This window comes from Pempheris klunzingeri, chromosome 19 (assembly GCF_042242105.1).
Source record: "Pempheris klunzingeri isolate RE-2024b chromosome 19, fPemKlu1.hap1, whole genome shotgun sequence".
Lineage (NCBI taxonomy): Eukaryota > Metazoa > Chordata > Actinopteri > Acropomatiformes > Pempheridae > Pempheris > Pempheris klunzingeri.
The window spans coordinates 20,951,856-20,968,047 of record NC_092030.1 but is presented as its reverse complement, the minus strand read 5'-3'; the positions used below and the strand labels follow the sequence as shown (position 1 = coordinate 20,968,047).

At 40.0% G+C, this 16,192-nt stretch overlaps 2 protein-coding genes across 2 annotated transcripts; one reads left to right on the top strand and one right to left on the bottom strand.

Annotated features, from left to right (window-relative positions):
* Nucleotides 1–285: 285 nt before the first annotated feature.
* Nucleotides 286–3,051, top strand: mrps24 (mitochondrial ribosomal protein S24). Its single transcript, XM_070850213.1, has 4 exons — nt 286–437; nt 1,367–1,444; nt 2,081–2,192; nt 2,694–3,051. Exons 1-4 carry the CDS (start codon nt 396–398, stop codon nt 2,975–2,977), a joined length of 516 nt encoding a protein of 171 aa, XP_070706314.1. The 5' UTR covers nt 286–395; the 3' UTR covers nt 2,978–3,051.
* Nucleotides 3,052–3,385: 334 nt separating this feature from the next.
* On the bottom strand, nt 3,386–14,071 carry gnsb (glucosamine (N-acetyl)-6-sulfatase (Sanfilippo disease IIID), b). The gene is made up of 13 exons (XM_070850210.1): nt 13,840–14,071; nt 12,854–12,913; nt 11,233–11,436; nt 10,473–10,538; nt 10,222–10,320; nt 9,628–9,795; nt 9,454–9,536; nt 8,852–8,970; nt 7,885–7,988; nt 7,661–7,762; nt 6,827–6,937; nt 5,712–5,822; nt 3,386–5,362 (listed from the first exon to the last, which is right to left on the bottom strand). The coding sequence occupies exons 1-13, from the start codon at nt 14,023–14,025 to the stop codon at nt 5,213–5,215; spliced, it is 1,563 nt and encodes a 520-aa protein (XP_070706311.1). The 5' UTR covers nt 14,026–14,071; the 3' UTR covers nt 3,386–5,212.
* Between the last annotated feature and the right edge of the window lie 2,121 nt (nt 14,072–16,192).

Sequence of the window (16,192 nt, the reverse complement as noted above, 5' to 3'; positions counted from 1 at the left end):
AAATCGGTAACATTTGACTGAATAAATCAAATTTAAAACAAAAATATAAACATAAAGATACTGTAATGTATTATATATACTTTAATATGTATGCTAATAGTTGTTACAAACAATGTATTCAATGCTAAACTTTCACTAAACTATTTATTTTTTTCTGTATCCGGTTGGTACAGTTAAACAGTCGTCCGGTGGAAACAGAAGCCTGACTATTAAACAAATAGTTCCAGTGTGGAGACACGGTTTTCAGGAAATATAAGATTTTGTGTCAGGAGTTAATAATAATAATCATGGCAGTGCTGCTGTTTTAACTACACGTTAAAACTTTAACGGTATCGTCATAAAAAAACTGCTCTGTTAGCTTTGTGCACTTCCGGCGTCTTTACACTGAAGCAAACATGGCGGCGTCCTTGAGCAGCGCAGGAAGCGTGAAGCTGCTGGTGAGTAAAATAATATTTAAAGGTTTAATTTATATTCTGTGAATTCGTGTTGATGTTAATACATGTCGGTGTTAAGTCAGATAATAATGATAATTCAGATGTAATGCATGTAACTGTGTTTTAACACAATCATCTGTGTGTCACTGTGAGACGACAGAATGACACTAAAGGTGTTTTAAAATCAGGTAAATTATCATTTGGCGTCAGATTCACTGTGTGTTTGTTAATTTATGGTAATTTGCTGCTATTATATTATATATTATGTTATCCCATATTACTACAGTTAACATTATTGTACTTACTTATACCCCACACTGTATTTTACTGATTTATCTGTGTTATGTTGTTTTATTACATCATATTATTATCATACTTTTACATTAATACAGACAAACACCAACTCAATCATGTTATAGATTATTCTGGTGTTCTGGTATACTACGCTGCTCTCACTTTACCTCGTAATTTTGTCTTTAATTTGTCTCTTACAGTTTCTATTTTTACTTTACTACTATTCTTGTTTTAGTTTTATGTACCTCTTGTTATTCCTTCTCTTTATTTATCTCTCTATTCTATTTATCTGGACTTTTATACTGATTATTTCTGTCTTTGTGCTGCTGCAACAACTGAATTTCCCATCAGAGGATCAATAAAGGTCTTATGTTATTCGATATATTGAAAATGATTTAGCTCACACTGCATTAATAGGCGGGGTAGTAATTTAAAAAACAGACATTTTCAGACCTGTGCTGCTTTTTGCATTTTATTAAATAAACAAGTGCTTAATAAAATTACCACAAAGTAATAAAACGGAGGTCTTTCAGAGGTGATATACAACTACAGACAAGCGCAGCTCTGACTCATCCAGCTCAGAGCCCATGATCTGATGTGAAGGGTTTCACCCTCATGATGCTCTGTGTTCTCTGCAGAGCGCCTTGTTCAGGTCCGGCTCACTGTGCAGCTCCTCTGGAAGCAGAGCCGTCCACGTCACTGCGGCGTGCTGCAAGGTAAACACCGAGCTTCAGACTACAGTTTTTTAGCCACTGACAGGCTCAGAGTGTTATTGTAAGTGTGTGACAGCATCATGGAAAGGATCCCTACAGAGAGAGACCTGGAAGATCCTTTTGGTTTAACCACAAACAGCCGTTATATCGCTCTCTGCACACACACCAGACTCCATTCACTAAAACAGTGATTTTACCTTTGTGGAACAGAGGAGCTGCTGGTCTACTGCTGCCTAAACCTGTTAGTTTGTTTGTGTTACAGTATGTTTCACAAGTATTGCGTTGGCTCTGAACTAACCCTTTAAAACACCAATGCAAGACAATAACAAAGGCAGACTAAATGATCGAGGCAGCAGAAGACCAGCAACTCCTGTGCTCTGCAGTGTAAAATTACCATTTTTGTCAATGGAGTCTGGTGTGTTTGTTAACCTGATTCACATTGTTGTCTTAAAACAATTCTGGTGCACATATGAACATTTAAACTCTAAAAGGTTCTGCCTGCTGTAATCACTCCTCACTCTGATCAAAAACACATTCAAAGAGATTAGTAGATTCTCCAGCCTAGTTCTGAGTTTCTGAGACCTTCTAACAAACTAAAGATATTTGCTCCTCTCTCTTTCTTTCACTTTTGTTTTGCAGAGTCGAGCAGCTCGTGCCCGAGTGGGGAAAGGAGACAAACCTTTGACCTACGAGCAGGCACATCCTCCCCATCACATTGGCCACCGCAAAGGATGGCTGTCGCAGCACACCAGTGAGCAGGACCGAGCTCGTTAGAGAGCGACATCATTTACCCAGAATGCCGTTTCTCCAGTTTGACCTTAATAAGAAACACAACAGGAAATGAATGAAGGGATCAGAGCATTTTTTTTTTGGATATTCAAAACCACCAGACTCCATTGACAAAAACAGTTATTTTACTTTGCCAGAACATGAGCGTTTGTAGGGCTACCGCTGCTTTTATCGGTTAATTTGGTTGTTATTGTGTGACATGACATGTTTTTAAATTATTGGTTTGGACCCAAACTAAGGTTGTACTCTGTTAATTGAGGCAGTGGTAAACCAGCAGCTCCTGTGTTCTGTGAGATTAAATTGCTGTTTTTGTCAATGGAGTTTGGTGGCTTTGAAGAGAGTGAAGGACGGCTTCAGATCCAGGGTCAAGACAGATTAGCGGCTGTATAATTCACACACTCATGAAAGTGGATGGATTTACTGCTGTGTGTCTCAGGACGACTCTCCTTCCCGTTTCTGCCAGGTAACCTCAAAGGAGAAGAGGGAGCGTCGGAGCGGACCGTAGAGGACATCTTCATAAGGCGCTTCATGTCCGGGACCTTCCACGGCTGCCTGGCCAACGACATCGTGATCAAACGGCGCGGAAACGTGCTCCTAGTGTGCGCTTTAATGTTACAGAAACTACCACCGGGCAAGTTTTACTTCTTAATAGGTTATTCGGAGTCGCTGCTGTCGCACTTTTACAAATGCCCCGTCAAGCTGGAGGTTCAGACCCTGCAAGAAAAAGTTGTGTACAAGTACCTGTGATAGACTGGAGTAGTGCTAACAGTAAGCTCAGAGTATAATCTTGTGTAAAATATCAGTTTTCAATTAAAAAAAAACCCAGAATTAAAGAAAATACAATCATATGCGAGTGTGTCTGAGTGTCATTGAAACATTAAATGCCTGAAAATGTTGAACAAATATCTTCCACAAGGTTGAATATACTGTCTTTATACCACAGGTCAGTTTCAGCTGTTGTTTACATCCAAAAATATCAAGATACAGTAATTTTTGAGTTCATAGTTTGTAAATCAGAAGAAAACAGTGAGAGTAAAATACATCTTAATTGGAGAAATGATCATTTTAAATGAATACGGCTCATTAAAATGTCCTTATAACTGTGTGACCCTCCTTCAGAAACATCCTCATGACAATTTAAACGCATTTAAATGCTTCATTTGGTTCATTTTTATTAAATTTCATCACAGTGCAAATACATTCACATTTAAGGCACATGAGCCATGTCAGTGCAAACACAAGGCACACGGGATTAAAGTGATCGTCGCAAACGTTTCCCTTGAAGAATTCCTTAAAAATCACTAAAACGTCATCACATGTCAAAAGTTTCACAGCACTTCCTCCGTCCTCCACCTTTAAAAGGCTCTTAATAAAAGTTAGCGGTAATACTCTCTCGTCACATACTGTAATAAAGAAACTTCAGGATTTAAAAACAATTTAATAGCTGTGTTCATTCCTTAAATATAAATCAAAGATATTTAAGAGAACAGAGCTGCACTCTACACACATTTGACATTTTGGTAAATGTTTCTGAGCTGGATAAGAAGATTGATGCCACTCTAGAGACAGCAGTCGGTTAGCCTAGCTTAGCATAAAGACTGAAATCAGATGGAAACAGCTAGCCTGGCTCGGTGTCACAATCCCCCTTTCAGCCCCTCTAAAGCTCACTAAACAACATTTTTGTGTCTAGTTTGTTTAATTCGGACAACAATTTTGTGGTTTTACGGCAAATTTTAGCCAAGAAACAGCCCCACACACACTGTAGGCCTGTTTAAATCTGCAAATTATCATTTTAACGCTTCAGAGAAGACTAAATGTGTTGATTAGTGAGCTTGAGAGGTGCTGGTAGGTGGACTGTGTCCCCTTTGACATCGCCGAGCTAGCCGTGCACACCTTTTTTCCCCCACAATTGTTTGGTGCTAAGCTAAGCTAAGCTAAGCTAAGCTAAGCTAACCGGCTGCTTGTGATAGCTTTACATTGCACAGACAGACACCAGGAGGGTGGTATTAATATTCAGATTACCAAAACATGGCACAGTTCCCATACAGATGATTAGATTAATGACAGAAAACCTTTGGTTGTGAATCCTTAAAAAAAAAAAAAACATCTGACAAACTCCAGCAACATTTTGTTTTTCTGTGATTAATAAAATTAAGGAAATTTTTAACCCTGAATATTGTAAAAAAAAACAGTACGTTTATAGTGCAGTTTAAAGGCAGAAACACGTCACAGCGGGTAAATTAAGTCCAGTCTGCACGATATGAACAGAGCAAGTAGTTTATCTGAAAAGAAAATATCAGATATATGAGCACAGCTCAGAGAAAAATAGATCTTTTTGCACAGCGGACATTTTGATTTGTCATAGCAGGAAAGTCACAGGTGTAACTGAACAGGAAAGGTTTGACATTTTGAGACGTGTGATTATTACAAAGCGTATAAAAATTACACATCGCAGCTTCATGTAAGTGGTTATACTTCCTGGTGGGGATCTGTTGCCCGGCAACAGGAAGTTACTAGTCCCGACCAGGAAATAGTTCCCCTCATAAAACCACGATGTGTCCGTTTTTATATGGATTAAACAAGCAAGATGTCACGTGTTAAAGAGGAAGCGTTAGCGCTGTTAGCTTCGCACAGTGCTAGGCTAGCTGTTTCCCTTTGTTTCCAGTCTTTATGCTAAGCTAAGCTAAGCTAATTGTCTCGAATTTCAGAAAAATGTCGACCTTTTCCTTCTACAGTGGCTCCAAAATTCAAAACCACGACACCTGACAGCGAGCCAGAAACTGAAGCAACAAAAAGAAACTAAAAAAAAAAAAAAAGACCTCAGCTGTTATTAAGTTAGTTATTGACACCCATGCTTTTCCTTCACAGACACGTCACAGTGTGGCAGTAGGAACTGTTAGTGAGGCAGGAGATGGCTCTGAGTCGGACAGACGGACCAAACCTTCCGCTGCGAGCGCCAAGTCGTCCGTTTTGGCGGCTTCTCTACTTGATGTCGCGGCAGCTGTCGCCCTCACAGGACTGGAGCTTTATGAGCCGCTGGTTCATCGCCTGCAGGACGACCGGATCCACCTTCTTCAGGATGTTCTCCAGCTGGTGGGGGTCCGACGTCAGGTTATACACCTCCACGAACGACTGGGGACACAGAAGAAGAGCGGGTTCATAGAATAACTCTTTATTAATTCAGTTTTTCCATTTATTTCCATTAATTGAGTGAGGAAAGGTCTGAATAAAATATATCTGATATGTCCACATAATTCTAATTCATGATTTGACCTCCTTTGAGTTGCAAGCACCTTACTGGTAATATTACACCCCCACACATACACACACATTGTTACAGCCATTGACTTCCACCCTCATGTGCTTCTGTCCTACAGGACACTCGTGCTGTTAGATTACACTGAATTAGACGTAAAGCTCCTTTAGTGCTGCTTCCACGTGTGATTCGTGTGTCTGACACAGTAGTTTGCACGTGTTGTACCTCGCTGTCGGCAAACTCGCAGTACTGGAGGTCTTGCTGTTTGTCCAGCGTCCTGACGCAGGCGTACGTGTTGTTGTAGGCGTCTTCGCACACGCAGTCTGGGAAACATTGCTGAGGAGAATCAAGTGTTGAGTTAGTTTTTTTTCCCAGATTTAAGTGAAGTAACCACCAGTAGCACAGCTGTTGTTCCTGCCTCCTGGCTGCAGAGGGCATGCACGTCGTCTTCTTGGAAAACATTTTGCAAGTATACTTTTGGTACTTTAAATACATTTTGATGTTAATACTAATATGAGGAGTTTAAATACAGGAACTTTTCTTTTTTTAACACTGTGCTACGACTACTTTTACTTCTTCCATGTAAATAAAGGCTTGTCTCAGGCCAACCTCCGTCCTGAATAAGAAGTTAAACCTTCATAACTGCATCATCATATTATGTCCACTAGTATAATATGTTCATTGCACTTTAATCTGTATATTCTAATCTAATCTGTATATTATGTCTAGTAGTATCGTATGTTCATAGCACCAATCTGTATATATCACCTGTATTGCACTTCTGGTTAGATACCAAACTGCATTTTGTTACCTTGTACTTGTACATGTGGAATGACAATAAAGCTGAATCTAATCTAATCTAATCTAATCTAATCTAATCTAATCTAATCATCACTTTTTCCAGTATGAACCAAAGCAGTGAACCTGTCTGTCTGTTTTCTGTCTATCTGAACACAGTTTTGTTTGACAGAATAATCTCACCACCACTCAGCAGTGGTGGAAAGCAACTAAGTACATTTACTCAAGTACAATTCTGAGGTACTTGTACAACATCTCAGAGGAAAATACTGCCTGGTATCTTTAGTCAGACAAATAAACTAATAAATCATGATTATTATTATTATCATGAAGTCATTAAACTGAGCTGCACCTTTAGCGACTGTAGCATTAAAGCGATGAACACACTAATGATCAATAACCTAGCCTAGCCACTTCTCCTAGCTGTTGTGGAGCTTTCAACCACATGAAATGGACTTCCTCAGCAGAGCCGCTCTGAGCACGTCGACACGATGTGATGCGAGGAGAGAAAACTGTCGCTGATTAATGTTTCTGATACTCACAGACAGTCCAGGACCCAGTTTGGGACAGGCGGGGTCAGGTGTGGGGTGACCCTCTCCGGTGTACTCCACCAGGAAGAACGGACGGGCGGTGCCATTACGCAGCGACGGCGCCTGATGGGGAGACAATTAACGTTTAAAGAAATAAAGGTCACACCTCCACCTGTGGACCACCTGCCTGAGGACTGACTTCTTCTAAAGCCACTTCCTAAAACCTGTTTTTACAGATTTGCTGTAGGAGCTCTTTATTTGTTGTATTACTTGTTTACTTAATCTAGATTATTCTTTTTACTTCTTTACCTTCATTGTTTTCTTGTTCAGCATATTTAGTTTTGTCTAACTGCCATTTTATTGTAAGTTAATAATAATAAAAAGCTCCTTTGTCGGAGAAAATAAACCATACAACAGCATAAATCAATTACCCACAATGCACCAGTGGCCCTTTGATTCTGCAATTGATCTTGATTTGATTTTTTGTCTTATCAAATGGCCACTACACTCACTTTTTACTCTTCTTCATGTCTCTTCATGTCCTTTTTCCTCAGTATTGGTCTCTATATTTCATCTTTTTATTCACTATTGTTTGTATTATTCCTCTTATTCTTTATTTGTGTGTATCAATATTTGCATTTTTAGTGTTTTAATGTCTTTTGTCTCCTCTCCCACCTCTTTTTCTTCTGGTTTTACATTTATCTTAATGATTTTTCTTGCCCTTTCTGCTGTTAGTTTGCTCCCTGAGTATCCTGTCTTACTTTGTCTTTATTACTATTATCATCACTAATATCAAAATAACATTCAGGTAAAAACATTTGGGTCCCTTTAAAGAGAACAGCTGACCATCTGAGCGAGGAACGACTGCCCGTCCACGCTCACAGAGGACAGGTTGAACCCGGAGATGTCCAGTATGGTGGGAGCCAGGTCGATATTCAGCACCGGAGCCTGCGGGAGCCGAGCGACATGAAGAAATCACTCACAAACAAACAAACTGAAACTGAGATTTGCAGCCACGTTTCTGCATTTCACAGCAAAAAGTGAAGGGTAAAGGTGAGAGAGAGAGAGACCTTCAGCGTCTGGTTGGGTTTGATGCCCGGCCCGCGGACCAGGAGCGGCACCCTGATGTCGAACTCGTACAGCTGCCTCTTATCGATGGGCAGAGAGAACTGACCTGGGGCAGCGGAGACAGGAGGTTACTCACCATCATCACTTTACTTTTTCACTCCTCTTCCTCTTCCTCCATTACGCCTCATGTCCCTTTAATGTCTGTTACTAACTTGGTATCTTCCCCGGAGCTTTTTAGTTGGTCTCCGGCTTCATGAATCACTGCGGCGGATCGTCACGTTATTCACTGTCACCACTATTATCAGTAATATATTTATTATTATTAGTCTCTCTCTGTCCCTCCACCCAACATGGACCCCGACAGAAAGCCGCCTCCCTCTGATCCTGCTTCTGTTCCAGGTTTCTTCCCGTTAAAGGGGAGTTTTTCTTGCCACTGTTGCCTGATATAATATCTGATGCTGCTCATGTTTTGAGTTGGGTCTCTAATTAAAGATCGATATGTATAAATATATGCTGCTTTCTTTCTTGTCTTTAACATTCTTGATGTTTTTCTGTCTCTTTTTAACCCCTTACTGCCTGAATTTATTTACAATTATATAAAAAAATTTATGATTTGTGTTTTTGCATTCAAGCAGATGCTAAATTAAGTGGAGATTGTTAATTTGAATATAACATAGCATAGAATAGTACAATATAATAATAGTATAATAAAATATATATGTATATACACATAGAATATATATATATTTATTTATTTATGTATGTATGCATCTATGTATCTATGATATATACATAGAATATGCATCAACCGATACAGAGGCCACCGCAGCTGCATCAAGACCGGAAGAGGTTTGAGGCGAATTCGCGACAACAGGCAACAAGGGGTTAAACATAAAGCCCGTTTTAGAGTGTTGTGCTGCAGAGATGAAGCCGCCTGGCCTGGCCCAGCCTGGCCAGGCCCAGCCTCACCTGTGTGGTAGCCGTTGTCTGAGGTGTAGAAGATGTAGGTGTTGTCCAGCTCCTTTATGCTGTCGAGCTTCTTCACCAGCGACTCCACCATGTCGTCCACAGATAACAGCGTCTGCCACCTGCAGCAGGGACACAACAAACAGCTTAAAACATTTTAATGTTGCTACTGTTCACTTTACATTTCAGAGGGAGGTATTAAAAACCACACTATTGCATTACAATAGAGTTTAGTAGGTAAAATACATAAATGAATGAATAAGTAAAAATACAGAGCTTAAGGAGGTACATTTACTAGAGAAGACTCACAAATTTGTGGGAAAAAACTTGAATATTTTCTGAGATTAAAGTCATTTATATTGTGAGAAAAAAACATATGAGACTGAGTTTATAAGACAATTAATAAAATGTTAAAATCTTAGAGAATATTTGAGTTTTTTTAGAGAAAATTTGAGGTTTTATGTCATAAATTAGATTTTTTTTGTAAATTTATAATTTTAATATCTCAAAGAATATTAATTTAATAATTTTTGTGTAAATGTCTGACTTTTTTTTTTTTTAAAACTCTGTAATTGAATTCTTCTTTAAATTATGAAAAGTTGCACCTCTTCCTGTAGGCGTTGTCCAGGAAGGTGAGCGAGCTGTCTGGCATGGGGTTGACAGGCTGACGCAGCAGCCAGTGTTTGTCCTGAAACACGCAGAGATTCACCGTGAAGACGTAAAAAAACCAAACAAGCAGTTATCAGGTGTAAGAACGTTTGACGCCGACTCGGACGAACCTTCCCCGGTTTGTTGAAGCTGCCGTCTCGAGGCGCTTTGACGCCGTCGAACTCTTTCTGGTACTGCGGCGCCGCCGTCCAGGGGGAGTGAGGAGCCGGAGGGGACAGCATGAGGAAGAAGGGATGCTGGGGGCTCCTGTCGTCCAGGAAGTGGAGGGAGCGGTTCGTCTGGGTGACAGAGTAAGACACGACTGAGGGCACGACCACTGCAGAGCTTTATATTTGGTAAAAAACTGAGAGAGAACGACTGTTTGTCAGGACCAGACATCAGGACAGGAGGGATGTACATGACTGAGCTTCTGTTTTAGAAGAATCAAGAGTTTTTCCTGATCTGAGGACTGTAAAACCCCCTCAGACAGGTTGTTATTTGTGATTTCTGGCTGCATAAGTAAAATTCTACTTGACTTTCTTGTACAAGTAGAGTAAACCAGGTGCTTCTTAAATGATTAACCGTTCCTGCTGCTGACTCGCCGACAAAGACGACTTACTAGACGTTTTCTATGTCTGAGGCAGCAGCTGATTCAGACAGTTTCTCCCCATAAACGTCTCCGCGGTGTGAAATCCTGCCGATCGCAGGCCGACTACAGCACTTACGATCAGGTCGGTGAGGTAGTCCTTCTCATAGCTGTCTCCGTGCTTCTCCTCTTTGCCGTTGACCGACAGGGTGTAGTTGTAGTACTGTGAGTTCCCGAGCTGAAACCACACAACATCAGCTGAGACAACAGAAGGACCTGGAAATATAGTGTGTACAGGTGTGTGTGTGTGTACAGGTGTGTGTTTACAGGTGTGTGTGTGTGTGTGTGTTTACAGGTGTGTGTTTACAGGTGTGTGTGTGTGTGACTCACCAATGCATGCCACTGGTCCCAGCCTGGTGGAACATGACCAACGTCTTCTCCGTCTTTCTTACCGTACTGATGGCAGAAAAAAAAAAAAGAGAATAAACGAGTGTAAGAAAACAGATGTTTAAGGCTTTTAAATTAAATGACTGAATTACAACTTTCCCTTCATTAAAGTTTGACTTTATTCTCATTAAGTTGTAACTTTATTTTTATTATTAACTATTTTCTGCTCATATTACAACTTCACTCATCAAAATGCAACTTTATTATTGTAATATGACGACTAGTTTTTAATAAAATCAGGACTTTACTCTCGTCGTATTACATTAATTGACATTATTTTCGTAATATTACAACTTTTTTTGGTAATAAAATTCCAGCTATATTCTCATTACACTGCATCTTCATTCTTGTAATATTAAAACCTTTTCCCCCATTAAATTATTACTTCATTCTCACAATCTTACAGCTTTATTCTCATAATATTCTGATTTCTTTCTCATTAAATTACAACTTTTCGCAACATTACAGCTCTTTTCTTCTAAAATGACGGCTTTATTCTTGTAATATTATGATTTCTCATAAATGTTTGACTTTATTCTCATTAAGTTACGACTTTATCGCTGTCAGCTCTTTTCTCACAATCTGACAACTTTTTTCTCATAATACTTAATTCTTGTAATATTCTGATGTCTTTCTGGTCAAATTACAACTTTATTCTCATAATCTCTGATCAGTATTTAGCCTTTACACCACGCGTTCAGACCTGGTTCAGATATTTCCCAGCGAAGAACGTCTGGTACTTCTGCTTGCTGAGGTAGACGGGGAAGGCCTCGGACTCGGGCCCTTTCTGCCACAGCAGGCTGGAGCAGTTCCCGGACAGGGAGTTGTTCCTCACCTCGTGGTTGTGGGGGTACCGACCCGTCAGAATGCTGCTCCTGCTGGGGCAGCACAGCGGCGTGACTGTGAACTTCAGGGAAGGAGGAAGCGAGAGCGGCGACAGAGGAAGGTGAGAATAGAGGAAGAGAGGGAGGGAAACATCACGAAAGAGAGGCGTGACACTGATGAGAGGAGGAGGAGGATGGTGTGCAACTCCTGCAGTTTCCACACAGAATAACAAAGTGTCGTCATGAGACTGAACAACAGAGTAAAAATACTCCACCGGCAAGTATTATCAGCAAAATGTACTTTAAGTATCAGTGGTAAAAGTACTGTCTGTACTGCAGTAAAAGTACTGTCTGTACTGCAGTATCAGTAGTATCAGTACTGCAGTATCAGTAGTATCAGTACTGTCTGTACTACAGTATCAGTAGTATCAGTAGTCTGTACTGTCTGTACTGCAGTATCAGTAGTATCAGTACTGCAGTATCAGTACTGTCTGTACTGCAGTATCAGTAGTATCAGTACTGTCTGTACTACAGTATCAGTAGTATCAGTAGTCTGTACTGTCTGTACTGCAGTATCAGTAGTATCAGTACTGTCTGTACTGCAGTATCAGCAGTATCAGTACTGTCAGTACTGTCTGTACTGCAGTATCAGTAGTATCAGTACTGTCTGTACTGCAGTATCAGTACTGTCTGTACTGTCTGTACTGCAGTATCAGTAGTATCAGTACTGTCTGTACTGTCTGTATTGCAGTATCAGTACTGTCTGTACTGTCTGTACTGCAGTATTAGTACTGTCTGTACTGCAGTATCAGTAGTATCAGTACTGTCTGTACTGCAGTATCAGTAGTATCAGTACTGTCTGTACTGCAGTATCAGTACTGTCTGTACTGTCTGTACTGCAGTATCAGTAGTATCAGTACTGTCTGTACTGCAGTATCAGTACTGTCTGTACTGTCTGTACTGCAGTATCAGTAGTATCAGTACTGTCTGTACTGTCTGTATTGCAGTATCAGTACTGTCTGTACTGTCTGTACTGCAGTATCGGTAGTATCAGTACTGTCTGTACTGCAGTATCAGTACTGTCTGTACTGCAGTATCAGCAGTACTACTGAGCTCAGATACATAATTCAGTTTTCAGGTCTTTGACTTCCTCTAATGTTTGAGGCTGAAAGCAGACGAGGTGACTGGAGGGAAACTCACTGTGCCGACACGTCATATGAAACACGTGGAACATGTGGAACACGTGGAACATGTGGAACATGTGGAACACGTGAGGCCTGACGAGACAAAGTTTAGCAACCACTTTTGAAATCGGCGCCACGTGACCAGAGAAGACGCAGAGGAGGAGCCCAGGCTGTTGCTCATTTACATATACGATGGTGATAAAAAAGCTGCCTGAAAACCTGTGAACTCTAGTGGAGTACAAGTATGTAGTATCTAAAAAGTACAAGTACTTTAAATGTATCTAAGTACTTCCCACCATGAGGTAAATGTACTCACAGCGTTCACAAATGTTGCTCCAGCTCCTCCTATTAAGGCCTTTGTTTTCTTCATCGGGGTCTGCAGCACAGGAAGAAGAACAGACACAGAGAGGCTGAAGAGCTCGACTAACAGTAAAGAAATTGTTGATCCTGTGACTGACAGGCTCAGAGTGTTATTCTAAGTGTGTGACAGCATCATGGAAAGGATCCCTACAGAGAGAGACCTGGAAGATCCTTTTGGTTTAACCACAAACAGCACACACACCAGACTACATTCACAAAAATAGCAATTTTACCTCGCAAAACAGAGGAGCTTTTGGTCTACTTGCTGTGACTTTGTGGTGTTTTAACACATTAGTTTGGATCTGAACTTACTTTTCAAAACACCAGAGTCACAAAATAACACAAATAAACTAACAGACTGAGGCAGCGGCAGATCAGCAACTCCTGTGTCCTGTGAGGTAAAATCCCTGTTTTTGTGAATGGAGTCTGGTGTGTGTGCAGAGAGCGATATAACAGCTGTTTGTGGTTAAACCAAAAGGATCTTCCAGGTCTTCTTATTCTGAGAAAGTAAAGTTACTAGTTAAAGATGAACTTTAATTACATTTTGTTCATAAATGCATGGTCCCCAGAGGATGCATCCCAACTGATTTTTAACTGACTCATGTCCTAATTTGTCTTGAAAGTGTTGCAGGTTGTTCAGCTAAATTGATTAATGGACTTTAAAGCGGCTCGATCAATAAAAGGCGGCAGCCTAGCAGAGCTCAGCTTTACGCTCCTGTACGGATATAATACAGATACTCAGGTGATAAAAACACCATAAAGTCTGATGAGGAGACTCTACACTTTATTCTAGGTGACTGTAAACACACTTTACACCTGCACAGGTGTGTGTTTCACAGGCAGGAGCTTTAAAGGACTATTACAATCATTATAAACGCTGCTCTGGATCAATACAGGTGATTAGATTGTGTTATCAAGGGGGGGAAGGGGGCACTGACTCACCATCCCCCCCAGCTGAACATCCTGGTCATCGGCGATGATGAGGATGACGTTGCTCGGCTTGGCTCCCTCCGCACACCTGACGCAGCAGGTGAGCAGCGCCGGCAGCAGCGTGAGGAGGGTGACGGCCGCTCGGCGTCCTCTCTGCCGGGGTGTCGACGCTCCAGCTCCGCTCCTCAGACCTGCCATTAGGCCGCCACCTGAACCACCGTCCGCCCCCGGGCCTCCTGCTGCTGCTGCTGCTGCTGCTTCAACACACACACACACACACACACACACACACGCAGAGCGGTCGCGAGGCTCGGGCTGGTGTCCTGATCAGGGGGATCAGAGGGAGGATGTGAGGAGCGCGTGCAGCCCGGACGGAGACAAAGTTTGAGGAAGTGAAGTGAGTTGATGTGGGTCATATGATCAGGGGGAGAGTGGGAGGAGTGAAGGGGGAGGACACACTGTTCAGGCTGCACGGTACACCTCCTCCACAGGCCTGTAATGAGTTACCATGGAAACAATCACCACATTTATTACCAGGAAAACATCTTATATTATATTCATATGATTTATTGATCTAGTAATATATAATATACATTATAATATATTAATATTCTACTATATATTATATTAAATCTAATATTTATATCGATTTTTATTTAAATTTTTATTTATATTTAAATACATTTATTTTTAGATTCATATTTTTTGTATTAATCTAAAAAAGACAATTGTACAGACTAATTTTACTAATTTATTTTATTTATTAATCAATGTTATGTTATATCCACTTCATGATATCTTGATCTAACATAATTTACTGTATTATTTCATATTATATTGTATTCAAATTTTAGATCTATATTCTACAATATATTATATTAAATCTAATATATATATAAAAAAATGTATTAAACTAAAAAAACATTTACAGACTAATTTCTGCTCATTTATTTTATTTATTAATATTATATTCACTCCATTAAACAAAACATGTAGCTATTATTTCCATTTTCACTAATGTACTTCCTTTAATATTTAATATATATCACATGTGATGTTTTATGCTTTTAACAGTTTTATTAATCTAACTAATAGATTAATGGATCTGAAAACTACGTAATTCCCCTTAAATTTCCCTTCAGAAGGTTGTTTGTAGATGAAACAGTTTATTTCAGTGAGTTTTGACGACAGAATACATTAAATCTAATTCTTAATTCTTTACGCTGCCACTTTTATTCTCATAACTGTTTATTTTCTACAGTCTTTGCTTTTTATTGTATTTAAATGTCCTTCTGCTCTTTGTCACAATGCTTTTAAGTACAAATAAACACACCTTGCCTTTAATTAGCATCGATTAAAATAAGAATATTCCTGTTTCTGTACAATAAATGAAAATCTCAGCTACATTTCCCTGAAATACAAACACAGTTTTACTGGTTCAAACCCTGCAAACGGCTGCAGAGGTTAAAATGTGCCAGTGATTCTGCAGATATCACAGCCTGCAAACAAATTCATGCGACCCGTCCTCCGTACGCAGCAAGAGATCATTTCTGGATAACAAGCGCCGGCCCCAGATATCTAATCAGACAAATCTTAGAGTGCTTCCCTTCTTCTGATGGGCCTGATGATTGAGCTGGAAGTGAAGAACCAGACTGATGCATGTTACTTCACCTATAGACCTGGTGACCAAGAACTCTTTTTCTCCTTTAAGTAGAATAATGGGGGATGTAAAACAGACTAAATGGAGCACAAGGAACACATTTCTGGACTTATTTTTGAGATCTGAAGTGTTAAATATGTCACAGCATCATTTTTAGAAGCTGTTTCATATCAACTTTTTCCTAAAATACAGTCAGGACAGATTAATTATAATCCAGGACAGGATTAGAGCTGTTAAATAGTCTGAAACTCACCTTTTAATGTCAAAAACTGTTTAAACAGGTGTTAATCAGGCAGACCACCATGTTGGAAAAGGTCACTGGGTCACATGACTGCACCAGGAAGTTCAGTATCTGTCACTGAGGGAGTTAAATTCAAGGAAAACTGTTTTATTTCACTTCTCTCTCTTTTGCCAGGAAGAAAATTTAAGTTATTTATTTAGTTCTCAGTTAAAATTCATCCTGAGGAGCACGTGAAGGTCCAACATACGTCTTCACACTGAAATGACAGAACATATTGATTTCCAATGATTCTAAAAAAACATGATTATCAGCGCCCTCTATTGGACGGACAGGGATCAGACACGAACAATCAAATAACTCAAGTTACATTTCATTACTTTGTTATACTGTGTTATGTCACTACTACTGAAACTACTGCCATTACTACTACTAGTTATGCACGGCAAAAATAAAGGTGCTGATTA

Coding starts and splice junctions, on each gene's coding strand:
- mrps24 (XM_070850213.1), top strand. CDS start 396: ATGGCGGCGTCCTTGAGCAGCGCAGGAAGCGTGAAGCTGCTG. Junction 438..1,366: donor CAGGAAGCGTGAAGCTGCTG/GTGAGTAAAATA, acceptor TGTTCTCTGCAG/AGCGCCTTGTTCAGGTCCGG. Junction 2,193..2,693: donor ATGGCTGTCGCAGCACACCA/GTGAGCAGGACC, acceptor CGTTTCTGCCAG/GTAACCTCAAAGGAGAAGAG.
- gnsb (XM_070850210.1), bottom strand. CDS start 14,025: ATGGCAGGTCTGAGGAGCGGAGCTGGAGCGTCGACACCCCGGCAGAGA. Junction 8,971..9,453: donor GACAACGCCTACAGGAAGAG/GTGCAACTTTTC, acceptor TCCCTGCTGCAG/GTGGCAGACGCTGTTATCTG. Junction 5,363..5,711: donor GCGAGTTTGCCGACAGCGAG/GTACAACACGTG, acceptor CTGTGTCCCCAG/TCGTTCGTGGAGGTGTATAA.